The sequence below is a fragment of the Carassius carassius genome, chromosome 15, assembly GCF_963082965.1.
Source record: "Carassius carassius chromosome 15, fCarCar2.1, whole genome shotgun sequence".
Lineage (NCBI taxonomy): Eukaryota > Metazoa > Chordata > Actinopteri > Cypriniformes > Cyprinidae > Carassius > Carassius carassius.
The window spans coordinates 30154596-30181581 of NC_081769.1; the positions used below are offsets into that span (position 1 = coordinate 30154596).

General features: G+C 34.3%; 2 protein-coding genes across 2 annotated transcripts; both read right to left on the bottom strand.

Moving 5' to 3' along the window:
• Positions 1-8502: 8502 nt before the first annotated feature.
• fxyd3 (FXYD domain containing ion transport regulator 3) lies at positions 8503-17946 on the bottom strand. The gene is made up of 8 exons (XM_059568439.1): positions 17794-17946; positions 12055-12105; positions 11815-11850; positions 11665-11688; positions 11467-11541; positions 10121-10157; positions 9984-10027; positions 8503-9104 (listed from the first exon to the last, which is right to left on the bottom strand). Exons 2-8 carry the CDS (start codon positions 12086-12088, stop codon positions 9085-9087), a joined length of 270 nt encoding a protein of 89 aa, XP_059424422.1. The 5' UTR covers positions 12089-12105; positions 17794-17946; the 3' UTR covers positions 8503-9084.
• A 504-nt stretch (positions 17947-18450) lies between these two features.
• fxyd11 (FXYD domain containing ion transport regulator 11) lies at positions 18451-21748 on the bottom strand. Its single transcript, XM_059568440.1, has 7 exons — positions 21658-21748; positions 19924-19968; positions 19410-19442; positions 19260-19274; positions 19010-19084; positions 18887-18911; positions 18451-18773 (listed from the first exon to the last, which is right to left on the bottom strand). The coding sequence occupies exons 2-7, from the start codon at positions 19955-19957 to the stop codon at positions 18746-18748; spliced, it is 210 nt and encodes a 69-aa protein (XP_059424423.1). The 5' UTR covers positions 19958-19968; positions 21658-21748; the 3' UTR covers positions 18451-18745.
• Positions 21749-26986: the final 5238 nt, after the last annotated feature.

The following is a 26986-nucleotide window of genomic DNA, read 5'->3' on the forward strand; positions in this document are numbered from 1 at the left end:
AGGAAACAGAGCCACATTGTTGTCATCAGTAATGTACACACTGGGGGCATGGACCTTTAAAATATTTATTTTCAACATAAACAAGTTCAGGATATTTACCAGACCACTGGAATTTAAGGTGTAATTTAACAATGCAGCGTGAATTGGCATTGTATTTGAGTCTTCAGTAACTTTACCTGAAAGATTCTGCCAATCTTGTCAGTTGTCAGGTCGTTTTCTTTCAAAGTGATTCGCTTGTTCTCTCTAAAGAACACAAAACTCTCCACTGTGATCGATTGAATATAAATTTTCTCTGTCGATTGTCACTTGTCAGACAGTGATGATCGTGCGCGCTCTCTCATTAATGTTGCCAGGTATACGGTTTTCCGCTTGAATGTTCCTCCTTCCCTCCTGGAAGTGGAACGCTTTTTACCATACAAAAACGCTAATTTTACCCTTCGGAAAGTTAGTACAATTTTTTTTATTATTATTATTTTAGAAGGGGAACACCTCTGGAATTCAGTTGGGATAATGATGGCCGTTTTGTGGCTAGTTTGATCAGCAATTGGGAGGGTTTTGTTATGCCGACTTGGCAACCCTGTTTCACAGCTAACGTTACATCCGGGTCATGCCAAGTTGGATAACTAAATATCAAAATCAGATTCGTGTTGGAGGCGTTTTTCGTATTTCCCATTTTCAATTTGAGCATGTAATCGAAAATACAAAAAAACAGTCATTATTTGTTTTTTTAAATATTGTATATGAAACGAATAAGGAAAAAACAAGTCCTTTTTCGATTTTCCGATTTTGATTTCTTAATTGAATATGAAAAGAACGAATGATACACGGATTGTTGTTTCACTCTGGTGTTTTTGTCTGATGCTAGTTAGTGACGGTCGTTCTTGAACGATTCGGTCATTTTAAACGAATCTTTAATGTGACTCGGGAAGAACGAGTCGTCTCTGGGAGTGATTCGTTCAGTCGCATATGGTTCTAGTTCACCTTTTTCAGTCAATGCAGTGGGAGCCGGAACGAGAATTGATTAGTTCTTTTCTTATTTGATTAATGCCAATGTACCAAAGATAAAAGTACAGATAGGTAATGTCAATATTGCATACAAAGAAGTGGCATTATATGCAAAGCACCATTTACAGACGTATGTAAACATAAAAATAAATAATACTAATCGAAAACTTTAACAAAATAAATTAAAAAGATTAAATAGCATTGAAAAGATGAAACATTTTTGACAGCCTTAAGATTTTTGGAAGATTAAATACTTTGAATATACTGTTGAACCTCTTTAAAAAAAAAAAAAAAAAAAAAAAAAAAAAATATATATATATATATATATATAATGGATTTTGATGAGTGAATTTACTGCGGTGAATATGACATTTTGCAAGAAGTCATAATTGGTTAATAATGAAATATACATTAATTTTGTCTTTTTGAATATTAAAGAAGCCAAACAGTACATCTTTAAAAAGCAGAGAGAAACCCTGTAGCACACTGCGATAGATAACATTAGAGAATTCATTCCAAAATAGCTGTGTGTGAGGACAATCCCAAACGATATGTATATCAGTTTCATTAGGGTCTCCACAAAAACAACAGCTTGTATCTATGTCTGATTTAAACCTTTTCAAAAACACTTTAGCTGGGTAAAATCTGTATAACAATTTGAATGAGATTTCTCTAACCTTGTTAGTTATTATATTCCAAAGACAGAGTCCATACTTTTTTCCCATCAATATGATCAACCACATTCCTCCAATAAGACACCACATATGGAGTCGTTACACGCTCCTTTTGAAAAAGCGATCTAATCTTATAGTTACGTGATGAAGGGTACTGGACAAAGTCGTGGCCTAGTTGTTAGAGAATTTGACTCCTAACCCTATTGTTGTGGGTTCGAGTCTTGGTCTGGCTATACCACGACTGAGGTGCCCTTGAGCAAGGCACTGAACCCCAACTACTCGCCGGGTGCCGCAGCATAAATGATGAACACTGCTCCGGGTGTGTGTTCACAGTGTGTGTGTGTGTTCACTGCTGTGTGTGTGCACTTTGGATGGGTTAAATGCAGAGCACAAATTCTGAGTATTGGTCACCATATTGGCTGAATGTCACATCACTTTTTCACTTTCATGTAACAAAAAGCATAGTTTTCCTACTGGGATTTCAAATGGGTGTAAAGATAAAGATAAAGTGCTGGATGATCTAATGAGTCCCTTGAAAGAGTAACAACTCCTTTAGGAACAGTGTCCATGATGATGGAGAATTCTTTGGGAGTTACTGGAAAATTACATTTACATAAGAATTTTTTGTGACTTAAAATAAGACCTTCCAAGTTAAAGAACTAGGAAACAACCAAAACAAATTTCCAAATGAAGTACCGCTGAGGGGTGCTTAAAAATGAATGACCATGCAAGTAATGCCTGTTTATGAAATTTGGTTAAATTGTAAGGGATTCTAGCAATATTATAAATACAGATCAATAGGAAAGGGAGACCACCTAATTTGGAAAAGAAGTCATTGGGGATAAAAATCCATATTGAATTTGGATTACACAAACACTGTCTAATCCAGTTAATTTTGAGAGTGTTGTTCAAAGAAGAGAAATCAAGGAAATTAAACCCACCATAATCATATGTGTTCATTAATAAGTACTCTTTATTACCTTTGTTACAACATTCAGTGTATAGAAAATAACCATTATGACAGAAATTTGTACATTTATAAACTGTAAGAAGTAAAAAGCTCAGAAATGCAGTAACTGTAAGAGTAAATAATAATTATAATAATGATGATGATAATAATAATAATTAGGCACCTGTTTGTAAGGAAGCATGTAAATTCATCCATCCAATGCTGTCACGTCACGTGACAAAAGAACGAATGATAGGATAAAGCCTTTTATACAGTCTTTATTATTATTATTATTATTATTATGATTATTATTATTAAACAATGCAAACATTAAAACATTAAGGCAATACACTTAAAATCATGAAGACAAATAATAATAATAATATACACAGAGATTTGTTGCAAGGGTAACTCCAGTCTATGGTCAAAGCTTATGGGTCTGTCACGTGAGGAGCGACTCGAAAACCCGAAAGACTCAAGAGATTAACTAATCAATTCTCTAACACCGGCACCCACTGCATTGACTGAAACAGGTGAACTAGACTATTCCTGTACAGAAACTATAGAATTTTGCGCATGCGCGACTGAACGAGTCACTCCCAGAGACGACTCGTTCTTCCCGAGTCACATTAAAGATTCGTTTAAAATGATCGAATCGTTCAAGAATGACCGTCACTAACTAGCATCAGACAAAAACACCAACGTGAAACACACACGCTTGATATCCGTTTTTTTAATTCTTGATATTAGTATAAATTTGAAAATCGGAAAACGAAGCTTTATCTGTTTTTTCATTTTGGTTTTGGAAACAGATAAAAAAAAACAAGTCGTTTTTTTATTTTTCCATTTTTGGTTTCAATTAGAAAAACGAAAGAACGAATAATACACGGATTACACACGCTTGATATCCGGTTTTTAAAATCTTGATATTAGCACAAATTTGAAAATCGGAAAACGAAGCTTTATCTGTTTTTTCATTTTGGTTTTGGAAACAGATAAAAAAAAAACAAGTCGTTTTTTTATTTTTCCATTTTTGGTTTCAATTAGAAAAACGAAAGAACGAATGATACACGGATTGGAAAGTCCACTTCCTTTGTGATGTCTTTGGAGAAAGTGGAAGGTGTTTCTAGATTTTCTTTTGACAATGAAGTGGTAAACCAGCTCTAATCCTGAGGTTTCATTTCTGTGAATAACCCAAACCTATGGAAGGCATTTTCTGCCAAATTTAAATAAATAAATGAAATGATTAAAATTAAAACCAGATTAACTATTTCATTACAGAAAACTGTACGCAAAATATGTGACAAAATTGAGAATGAAATTAAATGATTTCATTTTCACGGTGACATACCTGTCAAATTGAAAAATAAAATGCAATTGCTGATTTCACATTTCATTTTCAATACAGTCTCGAGGCAAGACTGCCAATATTAAAATGAAAAGCAAACGTGAAAAAGAAACTACACATACAGTTTTTACAAAGCTCTTTATTAAGGCTCACGCAATAATAGTGACACAATTCAAATTTAAATGTAAATTTTACTTGTCGTTTTAATTCCTCTTTTATTTCACGGTTTTCATTTTCGTTTTCATTTTCAAAGACAACCTGCATGCAAATGATATGTTAATGAGTGGGTGTGGCTTATTCAAGTAACGGCGCTAGAGACAATCGTTACTCTAAAATGTGAATATATTGTAATCGAGACATGGCGAATCTGTTAGTGAGCTTTTGCGGGAAGCTGCTGCAGCATTAGAACGTGAAAGAAACAACCAGCCTGACCAGCATGCGTCAAACCCTCGACCCAGGGGCGGACTGGCCATCTGGAGCACCGGGACTTTTCCCGGTGGGCCGCAAGCCAATGTGGGCCGGCCCACCCGGTACACAAATATATATATATATATATATATATATATATATATATATATATATATATATATATATATATATATATATTTTTTTTTTTTTTTTTTTTTTTTTTTTTAATTGACGGAAATCATAATATTACATCTCTTTTCTACGCAAATGCATGAGTGAGTCGATCGCGCAGCCAACAAGCGCGTTTTCGTCTAATTTAGAGAGAGACAGATTCATCTGGTACAGCGAATTTCTCTGAGCAGCAGGCCACTGTATAGCCTACGTTCACTTAAAACATAACCGACTGTGTTTACGAGAATACTTGCAGAGACAATTATTTTGAAATAATTGTGTGTGTATTTATTCATTCAGAAGTTAGGATACCCAAAAGATGAATTAATTCTTTGTACGCGCATTGTCTGAAATGCTGCTCACAGCGCGTGCTTTGAACGAGTGCGCGCAAGCTTCGAACGCGCAAATTGTTTAAAAAAGTTGAATTAGCAAGATTTAGAAACAAGTGAAAACGATCAACTACGATACATTTCACCCCTCCAAGTGAGTGAACAACACGAATTTTAAATCACTATTCACGATAGCCCGTCGGGAAGAGCAGTGATACATTTTGGAGCCCGACTGCAAAACACAATAGCCCCTGGACGTCGGGCTAGCGATTTTGCGAGCCCTGCACCTCAGATCTATCCAGTTTGTGAACCACTGGTTTCCACAATGTTTTCGTTAAACAAAATAAATGATTATTTTAAAAGATTTACTCAAGAGAATAATCTGTTCACGAATCGGATCATGAACTTATATTACCGCATATTCATGCATCTGTTAATTGCAGTGTTGGGAAGGTTACTTTGGAAATGTAATAGGTTACAGATTACAAGTTACCCTATTTAAAATGTAATAGTAGTGTAACTTTTTCAATTACTTTATTAAAGTAATGTAACTAATTACTTTTGATTACTTTTTGATTACTTTTCAAAATCTCCAATAAATGTTTATTTGCAACTGTTAATCATCTTCAAACATTTACACCATTCAGGTTTAACCTTACAGCAGTGCTCAATACTGTCAGACTTTTACAATCCTTCATCACTTGAATTAAGATGATCAAATTTGAACACGTCTGTATGTCTGCTTCATTAATTTCCACATGGGGCGGACTGGGATAAAATTTCAGACCGGGAAATCTCAAACTCATACAAACAAATTCATGGACAACACTATTTTTTGTATGGACCTGATATAAAAAAAGATTTAAATCTTTAGTTTGGGGACATGCAAAATAATTAAAAGTTCTCTCCTGAACTTCACCTTCACTTCATTTCTTTTTTCTTTTCAGTCTCTTTATTTTCCCCTTTTATCCATCTACCTCATGACTTTAACACTCAAGATTTAACAAAACTATACTTTCTAAATTGCCTACATGTCAAATTGAGTGCATCACTACAATATAAAATCCTAATACTGAACATGAGTCATGTTTTTCCCTCACAAAAATTAACTGCTTTTATTACGTAAAAGTACAGTAACCATGTTTTTTTTAATTATTATTATTGCAAATGGATTACCATTTGTATTTATTTTTAAATAAATAAATATGTAAATTTGTGGCATGGTTTATGGTTTAACAACAGTAACCTTTGTCTCTGAATTTATAGCAAATATTAAAACTTAGCATATGCTTTGATGCAAGTGTACTTTTGATATATTTGTCCAATGTGGCATATTCCGTCCGTGTTAGGCAATAGCAATCCCGTTTTTATGACTGGATTCTACTAACCAGACTATGTTTCTGCATCGCGGAAATTATAGGGCCGTACGTCTCAGAATAGTCAGTTCAATTTGGGAAAGAAATCAATTACATCTGTATGTGGATGTGTGTAAATATTCAAATGTAATCCCCACTGTAATCTTTAAAATTTTCAGAAGTAACTGTAATTTAATTACTCATTTTTTCTTAGTAACTGTAACTGATTACAGTTACATTTATTTTGTAATTAAAATACGTAATTAAGTTACATGTAACTAGTTACTCCCCAACACTGGTTAATTGAATGCAAAGTGTGAGTTCTAGGAGAATGTTTGTCTCGTGATGAACATGTATCGCTCACTAGGAGTCGCTAAATGAACAGCTGCAGCACGCAGGTTATCTTTTTTTTTTTTTAATGGAGGATCAGTTGCCCTATTGGTTAAAATCCCCAAACAGTATACTTCAAATAAATAAATTACATCAAAACAGGGGCGTTTGCGTTTTGATGTGGTGGGCTGCTGTGGGCCAGAAAGTCCAGGGCCACTTTTTGGTCCCAGTCCGCCCCTAAGAAGATGCGCCAATAAACGCAAAATGAACGTGGATTTGCGCATCTTCTCAGTTAACAATGGCTCTGTGTAGTAACAGCTGCTCTATGTGAAATCACGCACCTGATGGAATTAACCGCTGATTAGAGAACCGGCTTTACTGACGAGATGCGCATTAACGATCGGCTGATCGTGATCGGAGCACCCCTATCCAAGATAGATTCAACTCGTAGCAAAATGAAGTCATTATCATCCGAAATGTTTGCTAGCTGGTTTAATTCTGCTGCTATACTGGCCATAACCGCCATTATAGCTCCTCCACGTAACAACGTAATTGAGCCACACTCACTCATCAACATATAATTTGCATGCAGGTTGTCTTTGAAAATGAAAACGAAAATGAAAACAGTGAAATAAAAGAGGAATTAAAATGACAAGTAAAATTTACATTTAAATTTTTATTGTGTCACTATTATTGCGTGAGCGTTAATAAAGAGCTTTGTTAAAACTGTATGTGTAACTGTATGTTTCTTTTTCACGTTTGGCTTTTCATTTTAATATTAGCAGTCTTGCCTCGAGACTGTATTGAAAATGAAATGTGAAATCACCAATTGCATTTTATTTTTCAATTTGACAGGTATGTCACCGTGAAAATGAAATCACTTAATTTCATTCTCAATTTTGTCACATATTTTGCGTACAGTTTTCTGTAATGAAATCGTTAATCTGGTTTTAATTTTAATTTTAATCATTTCATTTATTTATTTAAATTTGGCAGAAAATGCCTTCCATACAAACCACCTCATGACAATGAGAGTAGACTGCATTCAGGTTATGCACACAGATAAACAGACCACCAAAGTTATGGTTCACCACAACAATATAAGCATTTTTTTAATCATAATTTAAATTGCAATAAACTTTTATACAGAAGGCATTTTCCAGTACTTCCACTCTTTCTGATGTGGTCAAAACAATCAATATTATTATTATTATTATTATTATTTACTCTTTATCATGCAAAACCTCTATTCTTCCATGTTTGCAAAAAGATCAAAAACAAAAATTCAGCAAAACAATTAAAGTACAGGTATGATGATTAATAGCATCAATATTCTCTTTCTTCTTTCAACTGTGTAAAAAAAAATTAATTATCGTGGTTCTGTTCTCACAACCAGAATATTATTATAGAATATTATAGTAACTAAAACTAAAATAGAAATTAAATGTAAAACCATTAAAAACATTAGTAAACATTATTTGAAATTATATATATATATATATATATATATATATATATATATATATATATATATATATATATTCAAACTCAGTACATTGCAATCAGGACTGATAATTGTATTTCGATAATAGTTCCTGTGTAATGCCTAAAAAATATCAGGGAGTAGAGGGCGCTGTTGAGTACATTTTGAACTTTGTAGCTGTTTTTTTCACAACATTCTCCCAGTCACATTAAATTTTTCACTGTTTTGTCTAGCTTCGGTTGAATAGTTTCTTAAAACATTTCACATGCATGAAAAGGATGTGAAAAGGCATGAAAAGGATGTGAAAAATAACACGTCACAGGCTATAGCTTAATTGTCTAATTCTTGCCGTAATCCAAACAAAACTCATGCTTGGCTAACTAAAGGCTTTGAGAATCAGCAGGGTGTCAGTCAGCTGGAGACAGAGAACAGAAAACACTGATACAGGTGTTTTTAGTGTCTTTTAGTTTATTTTAGTGTATGTTTGACTGATACTGACAATTTTCACATGACAGATAAAAATAAACTTAATACTACTAGCATGTCTGTGGTGAATAGGCCGGAAATGAAAATTATCAAGCACATGACAACATCGCAATGTAAATATGATAGCATGATCTTTTCATGTCTTTTTAATCTAGTTACTCAACACCAAAGCAAGTCTGAACAGTAAACTACTTCACGCAGAATGCAACAGTGTAATATTGTATGGATTCACTAGAGCTAACAGTAATATTTGGTTACATGTTTCCATATGAGACTGATTCAGCACACTGCCATTAAAAGTCTTCCCTTGCATACCTACAACCACCATAATTTAATATAATTACTGATAGGATAAAAAACAATTTACATTCAGATTTCTGGTAATAGATTTTTATTAAATGATATTAAAAAAGACACATCTGGCATAAAAAATGATATATGGATTTTTTTCCTCGTCTTAAAGAGAAATGGTTCCTCTGATAAACCAGCACAAGGGATAAAGGTGGACTGTCTCCTCTGATTGGTTAAGGTCAGGTCAGCAGGTATTTAGCATTCACTGGCCCTTGCTGAAAAACAAAGTTAAATCATATTTAAAAATATAGAACTGGATTTACATGTTCATGATATGAAATAAAATTATTTGTGGTCAATACAATATAATAAGTGAGGTCATATTTTTATTTTTCATATCAATTTAAAAACATTTATTTTATTATTATTATTATTATTATAAATGTAAATGTATTTATAAATACAATGACTTCATAATTTTTTTATCATGTTTTGTCACTTTTGCATTATATATATGATATGTAATACTTTGAAAAAAAACTGAATAAAAATAATAATTAAAACTTCCCTTTATATCAACTTATTATATTTGCATTACTGATATTTCTGTTGCAATGTCCTAATTCCTTATTTAATCTTTTCATGCTAAATGATCTGTATGATATCATAAAATTGCAGTTACAATGTGTTCATTGGAAAATCTGACACCCTTCTGAATAATTTAAACCCCAATTACAAGAATTTTTTTAATTCAATTCTAATTCCTTTATTCTTCACTATAGGCAATAAGATACCGTAAATATAATTAAATATTTACATAGCACTTATTTGTATCCTGTTTCTCCAACCCCACCCTGAGGGATCATGGAGTGATAATACACCCAAGGGAGAATGTATGACTCATGCTGGAAACCATGTGAGAGGTGCTGTGGAGACGGACCATACGGGACCACCACTGAGCACAACCCCACTGTGTCCCACTGCATCACGGGGGCACTGGCACAGCAACAATTAGCAGATGGATTTCACACGGCCATCAGACCACACAGGTTTATAGTGACGTGTTTTATAAGAGAACTTATTTATACCAGCATTGTCTTCATGTTACTGGTTTATTGGTTGTAAACAGCACAGGAAGATGAAGGCGGACAAACCTGTGTCATTGAGCATCGCTTGAGCGTTACTTCCTGTCCTCCTCCTGTTAAAAGAGCTGTGCTGTTAGAGATACACAATTTCTATACTGTTATGTTCATAAAGCAAAATAATGTAAAAGTTCAAATACTCTTTATACCTCTTGTCTTGATTGAATTTGCATCTGCAGTGTCCACCTTTAATAAAGGCAAATTATGTTTTTAAACAAAGAGAATCCAAATATGTCACGGTCACATTTAACCTCAAAATGCAAAGGGAAAAACGTGAATTTAAGCGCACAATCAAAAGTCATGTCTGAATTTTGTCAGTTTGACAGATTATGTAGATAAATAACGTGTGCTTTCCACAGATTCAGGATCTGCTGTTGATATTTCAGAATATGCATTCAGGCCATTACTAATTAAACAATTCAATAAATTAGAAGTTAAAACTAAGTAATTGACATTTGATTGACAGTTAAAAGTATATAAATAGTTAATAAATAGTAAATAAAAATAGTTAAACAAATAAGCAAAGCCAAAACAGAAATGCTGCAAGAGACACAATGAAGGTGTTTTGTTTCTTAATAAGTCACTGAAATTGGCTGAATGATTCAAAAAAGTGTCTAACTTATATGTTAAACACAGTATTGCCAGTTAAAATTAATAAAAATACTTATATAGTTCTATACAAATCCAAAACACTTGCCGCAACACATAGTATTTTTTTTTATGATTCTGTGAAAATTTGTTGAATGATTCAGTGAGTCAATATTATGTAGACTCAGAATTGACAGCTATAATAAAATAAAAAATGAAATAGTTCTAAACAAAACCAGTCCAAGACGGAGTAGCGGTGTTTTGTTCTTTAATGATCCTGTGAAACTGGTTGACTTGCTATTATAGACTGAACTAAATCAATTACAGTATTTAAACAAATCAATTGAGAAAGATATAATGACTCACTCACAATACACAAAACACGCTCTCTCCACCTATTGGTGGAACTATGTAACAATTATGTACATTCATGTTAGTACAAGATATAAAATAAATATATAAATAAGTGCTGTCAAACGATTAATCGCGATTAATCACATCCAAAATAAAAGGTTTTGTTTACATTATATATGTATGTGTACTGTATATATTTATTATGTATTTATAAATACACACAAACAGCATATTCTTATATTTTATATTATTTATAAAAATATTTAGTTTATAAACATAATATATATTTCGTAAGTATATACATGCATGTGTTTGTGTTAATATATACATAATAAATATACACAATAAACACATATATTATGTAAACAAAAACTTGTATTTTTTGGATGCACAGATATAAATAAAAAAACTAATAGGCCTAAAACTATTATATAAAAGATATATACTACACAGATAATAAAATATATCAATACCCTTTTTTATAAGATACTCTTGACTGAACACAGATAAAATCTGAAATTTGTAAAATTGAAAAAGTCAGAATCACACTCACTTAGAAGAATAGTGATGCCAATTAGACAGAGAACTGCTGCCAAGATCAGACCTCCGACCCGAAGTCTGTGATAATCTAGTGTGAGACAGAATGAGACAGAACAATCACAGAAAAGTTAAAAGACGATCTTGAGAACTCCTAAAGTATTATGATGGATTATGGATGTTAGGCTCAAATGAAAAGATGTGTGCAACTAACCAAAAGAGAAGGGGTCCTCCTCTGCTGCAAAATCCAAACCAGAAAAAGTATTTAAAAATGCATGTAACGTTGTGTAATAATATTTTATCACAAGGATGAAAATAGATAAAGAAAGAATAACAGAAAGAATTGAAATGTGAAATCTCTTACTTTTCTGCTGACCTTCTGCCAACACAAGGGACAAAACTACAAAAGTAATATAGTATATTAGCATAGTATAGCAGATTAGCAACATAGTATATTATATTAGTGTGTGTTCACAGGAGTTTATTATAGGAGTTATTAATTTATAGTTACTTGTGGTCCATAAACTTAATGCACCTTTTATGTATTTATAATTATCTAAAGCTTAGTAAGACAAGCAATATATATTGGTACAAAAACACGTACGTGGCAAGAAAACTAGTGCCAAAGTCTTCATCATGACAGTTTGGATTTAACCTGCAATACAAAAATTAGGTTTGCCATGAAAAAATTATAACATAGATACACATGCCCTGTGTTAAATCAAAAAGTATTCCTATTTAATATATTAAAGCATGCTGTAGGACTTCTTGTGCATGTTTGATTTATCAGTCTATCATTAAATCTTTCAATCAAATGTTTGTAAGTATTTTTATTTATTAATTTTTTTACCTTGAAATATCAGTTTTAAAACAATTATGATGATGCAATGACTTCTAAAGATGCGAAAGGCTTGTTTCTGGGACCATGTAAATGTGGTAATCTAGTACGAAAATTGCTTTACAAATGCACATGTGTAGCACTGTAATTAGGACAGTGAATTCCACTCACTTAACTGTAGGGGGCTCTTTAATCAAAAAGTAATGAATTATTATACCTCTCAAATGACTTTCTTTTTGCTGACGTCATCAAGCCCTCTTCATTTTTTTATTTCGCCACTCCAGACAGAGGACTTTGTGATCAATTCATTTTCAAAAGCACCTCCCAACATTTTTTTTAATTATTTTTTATCACTGAATATCCTTTTTTCTCTTTGACATAAGTCAGATTGACTAATGTAAAATGGATTGTCAATGTGAGCTTTTTCACATTATAACAAGGAAAATAATACTTTGGATCGAAAAGCAGATCATCTATCTGTTGCGTACAGCTAATTCCCATTATGCTTTGCAGTCCACTCTAATCCATTATCCTCTAAATATAACATGAATCCCCTTAATGCCTGAATTATTGTCCTCTGCTAGCTTCACATCAACAATTATGGGGTAAATCAAATGATCACGAACCCTGCCAATGCATCTGATCTGATTAAACATACTGGAGCAACAAATAGCAGCTCTGAGAGTACAAAGCAGACCTGGATCAAATTTCAACAAAGGCCTGGAACATCTCAGCAACCAAACGTTCACACACCAAACAAAACAGCTGCCAGGAAACGCATCAAGACGCTAAACCCTTCAATATAAAAGACGACCTTTGAGCACATTCTGAAAGTACTAGGGGTTTATGTGAACTGACAGATGTAGCTATGCTGACTTATGTCTACATCGTAATTAAAAGCGCACTGTGGAAACATGCTGGAGCACCATTTGACCTTAGCTGGGATTTTCCATTTCGTCTCTGAGAGACCAGAGGGAATGCTGTGCCCATCCCTACCAACACGAGATGATGTAACAATCTCCACATTCAGCTTCCAATCATGGTGGCAGAAAAGGGGAAAAATAATAGGTTCACCAGAGACATGCTGAGAGAAAACTAATTCCAGTATTCCAGGCCTTTCATCAGAGCAGCTGGGCCAGCGTGAGCAAGGCAGTTGTTAATCGAGAGCTTTTCAGAGAGGTTTAATAAATCCCTGTGTCTGTTTTATACCCTATTATCTTGACCATGAATGATCTAATTTCCTCCTTCTTGTAAACACGCATGCCACAGGTTTTTGAGTGTCATTCAATTTTTTTGTGTGTGTGGATTCAGTTTATTCATATAATAGGCATACTTCATTTGATTAAGCATGGAAGCCTGCAGTTTGTTTATGTAAAGCAAGAATCAAACTAGATTCTGGATGCAGAACATGACATTTGCAAACAGGTGATTGTCTGATGCTTCGTCCATGTTTATTAAAGGAGTAGTGCACCAATTCTGTCATAATTTACTCATTCTCAAATATGGCTCCAAACATTTATGCTGTTATTTGGGTGTGTAACAAAAATAGAGGACTTTTAAAGAATCTTCAACCCACCCTTGATGTCTATGCATCGCAGAATACAGATTTCAGATATAGTTCAAAACTGTAGGCCTGCTACTTTTATGTTAATTTTTAGTTCCTTTTTTGGTATAATTTCTGTAAGTTGCAGAAGTAAACCATCAGGTGACTTTAATTAGCCATAATAAAGCAAGACACTGAATCATATGCGTGCACTTCTCGGAAACACTAATTTATTGTACCTGTTTGGATTAATTTTTTCTTTGACATAAAAAACTGTCAATATTGTCTAAAATGTGAGATTAATTTTTATTTAACTCTTGTATAAATGAAATATTGCTCACAACCATGTTTGTTTAACATCAGAACGAGTGCTTAAGTTTTCAAGCATAAAAATAAAACATTCCTTTTTTGAAGCTATATGCCTACGTATGTAAACACTGATTACTGAAAGACATCAGTCTATTGTTTAAAAAAAAAATTCTAAAGAAAATAAACAAATCGTAGGCTACGCACGCTCAAAACGTTCTGTAATGTCTATTACATCCAATAGGCTTAATTAAATAACAGATACAGATATCTTTATACAGTACCAAGTTGTGCAAAGATAATTCTGCCAAGAATCTACCAAGCGAAGCTGTTTGTTTACAATCGTTTTAGAGAGTCTTAGACACATATTTTATTTTATTTTTTTAAATCATGATACTGTACATAAAGCTGAGAGAAAAGGAGAAGGCGTTGTTTTCGGCTTGGAAAGTCTGAACATTTTGGCACCTCGTGTCAGGCAGAATCACCCAGGGTGCATGTTGATAATAATGAAGGTCTTGTGATAGGGCACGGTCACGTTGGCTTGCCAGTGTGTGTGTGTGTGTGTGTGAGAGAGAGTCATGAGAAAAAATGAGGAATTGTGTCCTACAGTGTTTGACATCACTTCCTTGTCTCACATTACAATCCGACCCTCTCGTTTTCAATGTAATGCCTGTTTCTTTCTTTAATGTTACCAAAGTTCATTCTATTAACAATACTGTCTCTTAGCTACTGTCTCTTTTGCTCCTCACTTGAAACATTAAATCCTCATTCAGTAAATGAGACATTTAAACAAGACAGTGAAGAATATTGCTAACTCTCAGTGTCTGAGCAAGTCAATACTTTAGTCTGAATACCTGTATTGTGTCTGGTTTCAATTTCACATAGTGATTTCCAACTCCCCCCTCCCCAGCCCCAGTCCTAGAAGTATTCAATTTTGCTCAAATTGTGTGGTTTATTGTACATGCACACACACACACACACACACACACACAAAGTTTTACTCTGTATTTTAGACTTCCTTTCCATTTCACACTTCTTACAACTTACAACTCCTAAATCAAAATATTTAATTAAAATTTTAACTATTGTTTAAAAAAAATGCATTATGAGTTTACTCTTAAAACAAGAAAAAAATTGAATTGGGGTAAGAAAAATAGACATAATTCTAAGACAAAACAAGATTATATCTTATCCCACTGACATATTTATTTTTTCGTGTTAAAGAAGGTTTAGTTACTTAATTTGTATATGCTACTCTAAATACTTGAATAAATATGTCTTTATCTTTTTTTATCTGAATGATAGTTTACTACTAGCAAACTTAAATGAATAAACAGACACTTAATGTCAGTCCTACAATTCTCTCTCCTATGTACAGTTTTTAGATTTAGGTCATGTCTACTACTGGTTTCTTGATCAAAGTCATCCTAAAGGCAGATATTCATAGTATGGCAATGTATTGAGGCTATATAACATATAGCTAAATGACTTTAAAAACCTTTACGAGGTTAAATAAGGTTAATAACTTTTGGATCTGCCTCATAAATACTGCCGTGAACAGCAAATTGAGCGTATGACTGGCTGAAGAGGTGATCAATCTTCATCTGATGGACACGCCTCCTTCTCTGCACTAATTTGATCACACTAGTAATTATTGTGAGCAGCTGCTAGTTTGAAGGTCGGGTTTAAAGTCTATTATTTCTGGGGTAAGAGAGTTATATTAAAGTAGCTGCATTTTGTATATAAAAATCTGTAAAATAGTGGAAATATTTTCACTCAGTCAAATTCAACTATAAAAAGAAAAAAGAATACAAAAAAAAATGCATGTAACAAGGGTGATATATATTGAGGTGTATATATATTGTGTGTGTGTGTGTGTGAGAGAGAGAGAGAGAGAGAGTGGTCAGTGCAGTGTAGTTGTCACATTTGTTCTCACCTACATTTTCCAAACACCCCAACTCCACATGAGACAACTTGACACAATCACATGGCACACAAAGGATGCAAGCCATGTACACAGGAATCCAGGCTGCAGCTATATTAGGAACAAAATTCCACCCCTGAGAACAGGCTGTGAACTCTGAAGTATTGTATGATTATACACTCCAGCACAAACAAGATGCCCTTTACTGACACAAGCACTTTAAACCATCTAGTTCAGCAGTGTTTTCACAGATTCACCTATCCAGAAAACTCTTCAATATATAACTAGATTGCACTGAAGTTTATTTTAGCTCTCTGCCGGCCATGTGCTCAGAGTAACGCAGGAAGGAACAAGACATTCCAATGAAATTAATCATCATTCTAAAAACCACAATCCCGCCCTTTCCAGTGGTTAAAGTAGTGCTGTCTTTGTGCTCCCTTCAGCTAACACGAGTTTTCATGAGCAGATCATGCTAATACTTAAATCTTTGCCCATTACAAAAACTGTACATTTAAGGCCATTTTTAGTTAAAGACATGGCCATGACCATCTAAATATAACCCTTTCACACTTCACGTTTGGTCATGAAAAACTGGAACGCCAGACTCTGATTATAAAAGCTAAGAGGTTAACTGAACAAAACATGATTTGAGTCAGATGCTGGGCCATCATGGTGCATCTCAAACTTTAAACACCATGTTAGATGTGTTTACTTTATCGAAGGACTGGATTTCATCCATGTTTAATACACAGCCAGCTCATGATTTACCCTCCAAGATCTATGCTCTTAAAAATAAAGCTTCCTAAAATGGTCTTTGCAGCGATGCAGTAGAAGAAACATTTTGGATTCTTCAAAGAACCTTTCAAAGAAAGCATGAAGAACATTTTATTAATTTAAATAAACTTTTTCCACTATAAAGAACTTTTTGTGCAATTGAAATGTTCCATGAATTTTAATGGTTCTTTATGCCAGTAAAGAAGCTTTGTTTTTAAGCGTGAGCTCACTAAACGTGGTCTGTTCAGCAAAGAATTCAGTTGCCTGTGATCTTTAAAAAGTTGCAGTGATCCAGGACGCAGCTGCTTTCCAGTGTAAAACTGCATGACATTCCAGTTTCCAAATCACTGGAGGAAAATCAGTTCATACAGTGAGGTGCAAAAGCCTGAGATCACATTGAATAGCTGGATTTTTTTTGTTAGTAAAAACAGGAAATAAATGTAAAAAAAATCTTTTTTTTGCAGTAAACCTAAAATTAAAAGGAAACACTTAAACTGTGACACTGTGAACTCTTCCATACAGATGGTCAGAGCTTCTGGCTTTTAATGAAAAGCAAGATGTTCTTGCATCATACTGGAGAATATGATTATCATATTTGCATGCAGCTCCTGTGCTGCTGTCATTAAAGCAAAAAGTAGAGGAGCCAAATACTATGAAATTCATACATTTTTGTTAAGTTTGTTGTTGTGTCAACATGTAATTTGTCAAATAAAATTAGAATTAAATAAAAAAAAATTACTGGCACTTTTTGCAATTTATTGTACATTCCGAAAATGTTAAACAGACTATCAGCAGGATACAAAGATTCCCCAATATAAATTATGTAAAATATGAACACAAAACACCTTAAAATAGCCTAATTATCATATTTCAATATACATTGAACTTGACCATCAGTCTGCCGTGACATATGTTTCTCTATTTAAACATTAAAATGGCATCAGAACTGATTACTCACCCTTTTGAAGGAGAAAGAAAGTGAAATGTAGAGGTTTGAGACGTGGTTGTTAAGGAACCACCCGTAAAGATCTGATCTAGACAGACTGAAACCAACACCCTACACCATACGCTCAACAGGTTGGCTCAGTCCTGAGTGGGTTGAGTTATGAATAAAGGATCTTTTCTCTGGGAGAGCAACTCTGATAGTTTTTAGTTTGTCATGCACGCACGGGCTGAATTTATTCTGATGGGGAGTGAGCACAATGATCCAACAGAAGCAGAGGAATAGAACTCTCTAAGAAAAGTTTGTAAAAGTATATGTTAATGCATTATACCGTATAAAGCATTTATATACGCATTAAATTGTGTTTTGTTTTAGGGTTGGAGGAAATGTTACTGATGATTTTATGCCTGGACATTATCATTTTATTGATTTCAATGTATGCAACACTGAAACAAGAAACAAGTCAAATAAATATAAAAAATTAAGCCCTTTTATGTATTTATTTATTTAAAATGTCCCCTCTGTTTTAATAATGCATTTCAGCATTTGATTGTACTTTGATTCCTGCTACAAAAAGACATTTGACTTTCATCTTGCACAAGGCCAGCCAGTGTTTGAACATCTCTCATCCGAAAAATAAAGTCAAGTATAAAAAAATGACAACACATGCAATTTTGCAGGCCCATAACTGAGAATCTTTATTAAAGCGCCACTTTGAGAGATTGTTGAAATTTATAGAATAATTCTACAAATTCAAAATAACAGCAGCTCAGTTTTTGGGGCAGGGACTGTGATTAATGCATAAATTAAATGGTTGAAAAATATTGAAATAATAGAAAATCTACAACAACAAAAAAAGACAGGTGAGAAGTGGAGCTAGTTAGCCATTTCTAGACCGAAAACAAAAACAGTCCTCTACTCAGTCAAAAATCCAGTGGAAAGTTTCAGCAGATGAAGTCCCTGATCTTTAGATTTTGCTTGCGTCTTCATCATCCCTATGCAGAGATGCAGTAATTATAGAATTTATCTCTCTTAATCAAAAATAATATTTTGATTTCAAAATGTTCATGATTTTATGTGAACATCACAGTGAGATCAGGTGACCTACTTTCTTTTTGGTTTGCACTGCCCCCCTGTGAAGAGAACAATCTGTTACTCTTTCTGTGTGTAATGTAAAACATACATTCTTGTTAGGTAGAAATTGCATGTATAACATTTCAGAGCTACTTACAACACAGAACTCCAACCCCTCCGGCTACAAGCAGGGCCGTGAAGATCAACCCCCCGATCCTCAGCGCCTCATAGTCTAAAAACAGAAGATTTTAAGACCATTTAATCCATAGTTTAAAATACTTTCAAATTGATATAATATTATATATGTATATTTATTATTTGTATACTATATGTGTGTGTGTGCGCAATAATATATAATAAATGATATATTATAAGGATCTCATGAGCATCTGCATCAGAGTACTTACTGTAAACGAAAGGATCTGCAAAGGCAAAAAAGAAAATGAGACAGGCAAAATTATGCCAGAAATGTAATGTTCTAAATGCATAAGACTGATAGGCTTAAAAGTTTAATAGCATTAATGTTGAATAAAAATGAACAAACTCTTCTGCCTCACTTGCTTCAGCATGACCGAAGAGTGCCAAGAAGACTGTAAATGAAAATAAAAATGTGTGAAAAATCATACACAAAGAAGAATATACCTTGACAGTACCAAACTAATAAACTATCAGACATTTGGAGAAATGCAATACACTCAAAATATTGCAGTAGTTTTTTAAGGTTTAGATTAAAAAAAAATAAAAATAAAAAAAAAATATATATATATATATATATATATATATATATATATATATATAAATAAGCTATTTAAGTAAAAAAATAAATAAAGAAGAAAATTACCACTTACAAATTACCATTTCTGTATATCATAAATATAATGATTACATATTGTAATGAGAATTTAATTTGTTTTTAATAATTTACTATTTATTTATTTTTCTTCCATCAAATCATTTAATTCCTAGTATTCTGTAAATGTGGATAGACAGTCTTTGAAGGCTTGACCTTCAGGAGCAAGGGCACAGATCTGTCTGTGACCTTTACTGTGGACATAAATAGTCATGACTTACCTGTAAGAAGAACTAGTTCTGTGAGCTGGCTCATTTTTACCCCTCCTGATCAAAGACACACACACACACACACACACACACACACACACACACACACACACACTATATCAGACAATACATTTGTCTAACAATAATAGTTTACTCAAAAATTGACTACAGTTTACTAAATATTCTGTCATTTATTCTCCCTCATGTCATTTAAAACCCAATATAATGACAATAAATTGACAAAAAGCACCCTAAATGAATCATAAAAGTGTTTAATATTAACTGTTTAAGTCATTTGAAGCCATTCCTCAAGCTGCACTAGTTCTCTCTGGTGCACTCATGAGTTCATAGCAATGCCATACATAACCATGTCCAATTTGTGAACAAATCTTTTGAGTCGTATCTTTTTAACAAATCAGTTGATACTGATCACACAACAGTTCTTGAATAAGTCTGTTCGGTTCACTTAAACTCACTAACTGAATCATCTGGTCAGCACACTGAAGTGGAAGATTATAAGTGAATGACTACTGGCTATTTCTAACATAAAGCTATGACTTAAGAAAACAAGTCACAAGTCAAACAGACTACCTTATGATGCTTTTATGCATCATTTGAGCGTGCAGCTTTTATTATATCATTATAAGTGTCCAAGATTTCTTTAAAAACACTAAAAAATAAAGTCATACAGTTTTGGAACATCATGGGAGTGAGGAAAAGATGACAAAATGGTTTTCTTCATTTTCCCACTTATACATATTAAACAGATTTATTTTGAAATAATGTATCAGTCTACATCAGCATACTGTCTGATAATAATGTTGGCTACTTGCAGCACATATAATTAGATGGAATATGTTCTGTTCCCATGTACAGGTCAACAGTGAGATGCGGCCTATGAGACGAGGAATGTTTGTAAAGAAACTCCAGCTGTAAATGCAGCTGCGAGAAAACAGCACTCGTGTTTTGAAAGGCAACAGAAACCGTGGGTCGACGCAGTCTGGACGCAGCACGTTCCAGGACACTGCTGGTGTACCCTTGAATGCCTGGAGGTGTTTTGGAAAGTTTGCCCTCCCACCACCTCTGGTTATTGAATCGTCTCGAAATGCTTTGGATTTGTAGCTCAGGGCTTTCTCCATCTCACTGACCACACAAGGGCCTTGAAGTCTGGATGCCATTTTTATTCCCTCAAGAATTACAATTCTGACATTGTTCTCACCCTCAAGTTGTTCCAAACCTGTATGAGTTTCTCTCTTCTGTTGAGCCCAAAATATCTTTTGAATATTGTCTATTGTATTTTTGGCTCTCACAACTCTGACTCAGCAGTCTTTAAAATATCTTAATTTGTGTTTAACAGAAGAAAGAAATTCATGTAGGCTTGGAACAACTTGAGGGTGAGTATATGACAGAATTTTCATTTTGGCATGAACTGTCCTTTTAAACAAGGCTTTCTAGGGAATATTTACAGGACTTTCATGTAAAACAGTTTTAGAAAAGTCCACAAATCCAAAATAGCAGGTGTGAGGTCACCTTCAGCTATTGACCAGCTTTATCTATTCCCTGTTAATTTGTACTTAAACGAACACCTCTTATCTTGGATTGTGTATTAAATCACAAACGGCAAAGAATCAAACATTAATGAAGAGTTTCTAAAGATCCACCCTGGCATGCAAGATAAGTTTTTCATTGCATTATTCCCATGTCACATTTAGAACAATCCAATACATCAAAAGACCCTGATCTTACCTTAGCAGAGGAACTGATGGCTCTCTGAGCAGTAGATGTTGGACGAGGCTCCTCAGGTGGGCTGATCTCACAACCTTTCTGTCTTTTCTATAACTTTTAAAGAAAACTCCTCCTTACTGTATACACATAAACACAGCCCAGCATATCAGATCGATGCATTTAGGGTGTGTGCATCATCACGTCATCATGTCCGCTGTTTAGCCCAAAACATGACCTTGGTGTTGATGAATTACACACAGCTTAAAAGTTGTTTAAGATGAAGGCTGACATGAGTACACATACAAATCAGTGTCCTTTAAATGTTCTTTACTATAGGCATTAAAGCTGATGTCCTCTACCCAACAGTCATCAGTAATGTGACACTGTGGGCAGATTGAGCATCACTCTGAAGGGCAAAGAATGTTATGTGAACACTTTGAAAGGTGCAAGGCATTACTGTCTCTGTTTTGTTCAACCTATAGAAGGACATACTGTACATCATTAGCAGTTGATTTTGAATTAGAATGATAACTCCATAAAAATAAAAACAAACACAGGAAAGAATTTAGGAATATAAAAAAATGATAATAATAGTTATACTATATCTATAACTTGAATAACGTAGTAGTGACGTGACATTCAGCCAAGTATGGTGACCCACACTCAGAATTCGTGCTCTGCATTTAACCCATCCGAAGTGCACACACACAGAGCAGTGAACACAGACACACACACACACACACTGTGAACACACACCTGGAGCAGTTGACAGCCATTTATGCTGCGGCCCCTGGGGAGCAGTTGGGGGTTCAGTGCCTTGCTCAAGGGCACTTCAGTCGTGGTATTGCCAGCCCGAGATTCAAACCCACAACCCTAGGGTTAGGAGTCAAACTCTCTTAAGGCAAGACACTGCAGGTGAATCGGGCAAAAAAAATATCTAATAGTTATCACATTACTTACCCAGTTGATTGATTACATTGATTATTGCAAACATTTTTTGTATTACAAGTTTTCCAAAATGTTATGTTTAAATATGCCAATGAGGCATTATTTAATGAAATATGTGCTAATTTGCATAAATGTCTAGTACAAAAATCTGAACACTAGATGAAGTCAGTTTCAAATTTTTTGTTTAATTTTTTTGACATATTAGAGTCAAATGTTTTTACAGAGGGAATTCTGGTTATCTTTTTTTGTCACTCCATAATTCAGAAAATACTTTGAACAGCCAGAAAACAATATATTTTCACAATTTTGGGGGGAATAAAATGTTGTATATAATCAAGGAAAATATATATGAACAAATCCCTCTGTAAAAACCTTCAGAATATAGACAGGAATAAAAATGTCAAGTTTGGTGTGTTTAAGTGCTACTGAAGTGGAGAATTATGGCTCAGTGTTGAAGAAAAAACTCATTTTGAGAAAACGGGCTTTAAAAATATGTATTGTAATTGAAATCTATTGACACAAACAGATAAAGTGCTATAAAAGAAACACTTAACAGTGTCTTTTGGATGTTTTCCTTCCACTAGTTTGAAAAAGCACTTTATGAAAAACCAAAAAGCCCAAAATCTCAAAATTGACAGGTGCTTGAAAAAACTGTGTTTTTGCCTGCAGTGTCTCACCTTAACAAACTCTGAGCTAAAACTTAAACTTTGAGTTGACTTACTCTGAGATGGGAAACTGGGAAAGGTTTTGTGATGAGAACAGCTAAATTGTGTTACTTCAATCCACTCTGAGTTTAGCACGTGCATCACGACTCATGATCAATGACTTATAAAAATAATCTCAAAGTTTCCCTCATTTCAGGGTTAACATACTCAGAGTTTTCACTTAAAGGGGTGGTTGACTGTTTTTTCTTTTTTTTTCTAGGCTTGATTGTGTTTATGGGGTGCAGTCTAACATGTTCATGCTTCGTTTTTTTTTAAACGCATAATTTTTCACATAATTTACCTTTATTCCACACCGATCTGTCCCTTCTCTGACAAACGCCTCAATTTATTTCCTATTATTATGAAAACCCTTCCTCAGAAATACACATTGGGCTGAGATTTGTCAGCTGGCTCAGTGTGTTGTGATTCGCTAAACCTCCTCAAGCATGTCTGAACATCCCGCCCCTCTCAAGCTCTGAATTGTGTTTTATTAACAAGGTTCGGGAGGAGCGCATCAGATACTGAGCCTAATCAACACCGGTGAACCACAATCAAGTAATCAATACAGTATAAATACCGCTGACTTACCTCTATCCATTGACGGTTTATCAGCATCCCTCCTCCACCCCATCTCCTCACTTCGGGTTCACTTTACAACTAGACGGGGAAAGGGGGTTACTCTAGGTTCGGGCCATTCCCGAGCTCGGAGCCCTTCCCCGGACAGCACGCCAAATACGCATACCATACCTCAGCTAACCATATTTAAGCGTGAACTCGTGAAATGTGCTCCGGTTGTATTGTTAACAATGATGTCATCTATGTTGCTTATTAGTTTGAGCCTGATTGAAACGCAGAGAATATTAATGAAGAGGATCGCACAGAACCTGTGTATTCATGGATCTTAATGAGATGTTTGTTTGTTGTTGTCTCATAGTTTTAGATACGCTGTTGTTTGTAAATGCTACTGCTTCTGTTAGCTTTTTAATATACATTTTTATTCTAATATACAATATTTTATTCTAATATACAATTTTATTCTACTATACATTTTATTAAAGCTTTAATACAGCACAGCAAACGTACACGCATCCATGTATAACGCTTCTCATAGCTATGGGAAAATAAGTCTTTAAAAGGAACAGTTTGTTGGAGCTGATCTGACGATCTGAATGAGAAAGAGAGAGAGAGAGAGAGAGAGAGAGAGAGAGAGCAGGGCGACACGAGGAACAGGATTGAGAACTGCTGCTTTAGAACATTGGTTTTGAAACTTGTGAATCCAATAGAATCGTGATTCATATATGAACAGATATTTACGTGCACCCCTAGTTTTCACTTTCTCTTTTCTAAAGCAGCACAGCATAGTCTCGCCCCCTTTGTTTCATGTTCCCGGGAGCGGGGTCTATCTGGGTTCGTGACTTAACCGACCCGGGAAGAAGCTCGTTGTAGTCCCTTACCAGCTGATTTTTTTCCTTTAGTTATCTGTTCATCTGGTGAAATTCATGTTCAGTCAGGTTTAAATCTGGAGATTGATTTGGGCAATCTAAGACTTCCCATTTGTTTGCTCTAATAAAGTCCTTGACTGAACTGGCACGGTGTTGGGAGTTATTGTCCTAATGCCATATGAAGCGCTTCCCAATGAATCTTGTGGCATTTTCTTGAATATTGGTAGCCAAGATACTGTACACTTCTGCATTCATTCTGCTACTGCCATCATTTAAATAAAGAGGGCCAGTTCCAGAGACAGCCACGCATGCCCATGCCATGACACCACCTCCACCAGGCTTTACAGATGAGGCAGTATAGCTTAGGATCATCTGCAGTTCCTTTTTTTCTCCACACTTTTGCTTGACCATCTCTTATATTCTGTCCATAAAATTGTGTTCCAAAACTAAAACAAAAAGGTACAAAAGTGTACCTTTTTAAAAACCGCCCCAGTGACAGCTTTTGTGCATTTTCTTCTGAGAGTGCAGGACACACCTGCTCTCTTAGAAAGACCTGTAAGGCAACTGTCCCAGTAATAAAATGTGACAGTTTGTAGTTTTGTCTCATTTTCATCTTTAAAACATACTTACAGATTTCTTGACTCCCCAACAGAGGATAATATATATATATATATATATATATATATATTATCCTCTGTTGGGGAGTCAAGAAATCTGTAAGTATGTTTTAAAGATGAAAATGAGACAAAACTACAAACTGTCACATTTTATTACTTGGTGTTTAACACATAATTTACCAGCTAAGAAGATCAGCACTTTTAGAGTTTCATCCCCCTATCTATATATATATATGCACACATGTGACACACACACACACACACACACTTATATACTGAAGCATTATGCATTATGTAAGTCAATTATTAAGTCATTTTGATTTTATATTTGGCAGCTTGAAAAAAAATAATGATCCCTTCCATGTAGCCTATATCATATCATTTTGGAAGTCTCTAGAAAGGCTTCAAGTCAAGTTACCAAGTAACCAAAGCGGTGGTTATAAGCAAAGTAATGTCACTTTTTATGGTGTGTGCTTGAGAAATCACCCTAATCATGTCAAATAAACTTTTGTGAAATTTTGCAGTCTTCTTTAATTTAGTTTTTTTTTTGTTTTTTTTAACAGTACCAATTACAGTCATGAACATAGAGAACAAAAATCTGCCCTACTGCACCATTACAGAAGAAGGATATGTCCTAACCACAGTATTTAAGCCTACACAGGCAGTCAGGGAGGAGCAGCTCTCTGGGGCATCTCCAGCAAACACGGATCAGGAGCAGTCAACTGAACAATTACACGCAGAAATTCTCAGCTTATGAGACTCTTTCATTATTATTTTGCTGTGATGATGGCCCAAACACCATAAAAAATTATAAAACTAAATATAAAAAATGTCACATGTCACCATATACCTGCTGACTGATTTGAGCGTTACATTTCCAGTTTAGGGTGACTTTTCTGAATCTTTTAAAAACTGGTTATAAATAATACTTGAACATGTTAAAATTCTACATGTACAACTATTATCAATCAGGGGTCTTAGAAATGCAAATGCAATTGATTTTCACATTTACATTTTTTTAATGCACACCGTAGAAATACACACCTGCCACATGTTCTTATTCTTATTTGTTTTATTGTATTATTCTAAAATGTATTTATACAGAGGTCAAACTGACCCCAAAACAAAAGTCTCTATACAAGATAATCACCTTTATGAAAAGTACATTCTGAGAAAAAGTAGAAGCCTCAATCATATCTGTCTACTGAGTTTAATAAGGTCAGCAGATCATATTACAAGAATTTGAAAAGAAATTAATAAGCTAATTCAATTATGATTATTTTTACACAAACACCACTGGAGTCTCTCAAGAGAACGGAAAGCATTAAAATAAAGTCTGATTGACATGAGCACATTCTGAAAATATCATACAACATTAAACTTAAATGTGACTGTGAGCTAAAGCAGATGATTGTTGTGCGCTGTAATGTGACTTCATGAGTGTTTACAAATGCCAGAGCACATATGCAAATAGTCAAAGCTTCAAAACAGGCTTAAATGTGCAGTTCCTGAGCCTTTAAAACATTAAAACTAAATGCTCACTGACTGATATCTACAATGAAAAGCGTAGTAGGATATAAACATGGCTGTTCCAGGGCGCACATGAACCACCTGTGTCAATATTGACTGACCCATCTCC

Coding starts and splice junctions, on each gene's coding strand:
- fxyd3 (XM_059568439.1), bottom strand. CDS start 12,088: ATGATGAAGACTTTGGCACTAGTTTTCTTGCCAC. Junction 11,851..12,054: donor GGCACTAGTTTTCTTGCCAC/GTACGTGTTTTT, acceptor TTACTTTTGTAG/TTTTGTCCCTTGTGTTGGCA. Junction 11,542..11,664: donor GGAGGACCCCTTCTCTTTTG/GTTAGTTGCACA, acceptor GTCTCACACTAG/ATTATCACAGACTTCGGGTC.
- fxyd11 (XM_059568440.1), bottom strand. CDS start 19,957: ATGAGCCAGCTCACAGAACTAGTTCTTCTTACAG. Junction 19,443..19,923: donor AGAACTAGTTCTTCTTACAG/GTAAGTCATGAC, acceptor TTTCATTTACAG/TCTTCTTGGCACTCTTCGGT. Junction 18,912..19,009: donor AGGGGTTGGAGTTCTGTGTT/GTAAGTAGCTCT, acceptor TTCTCTTCACAG/GGGGGCAGTGCAAACCAAAA.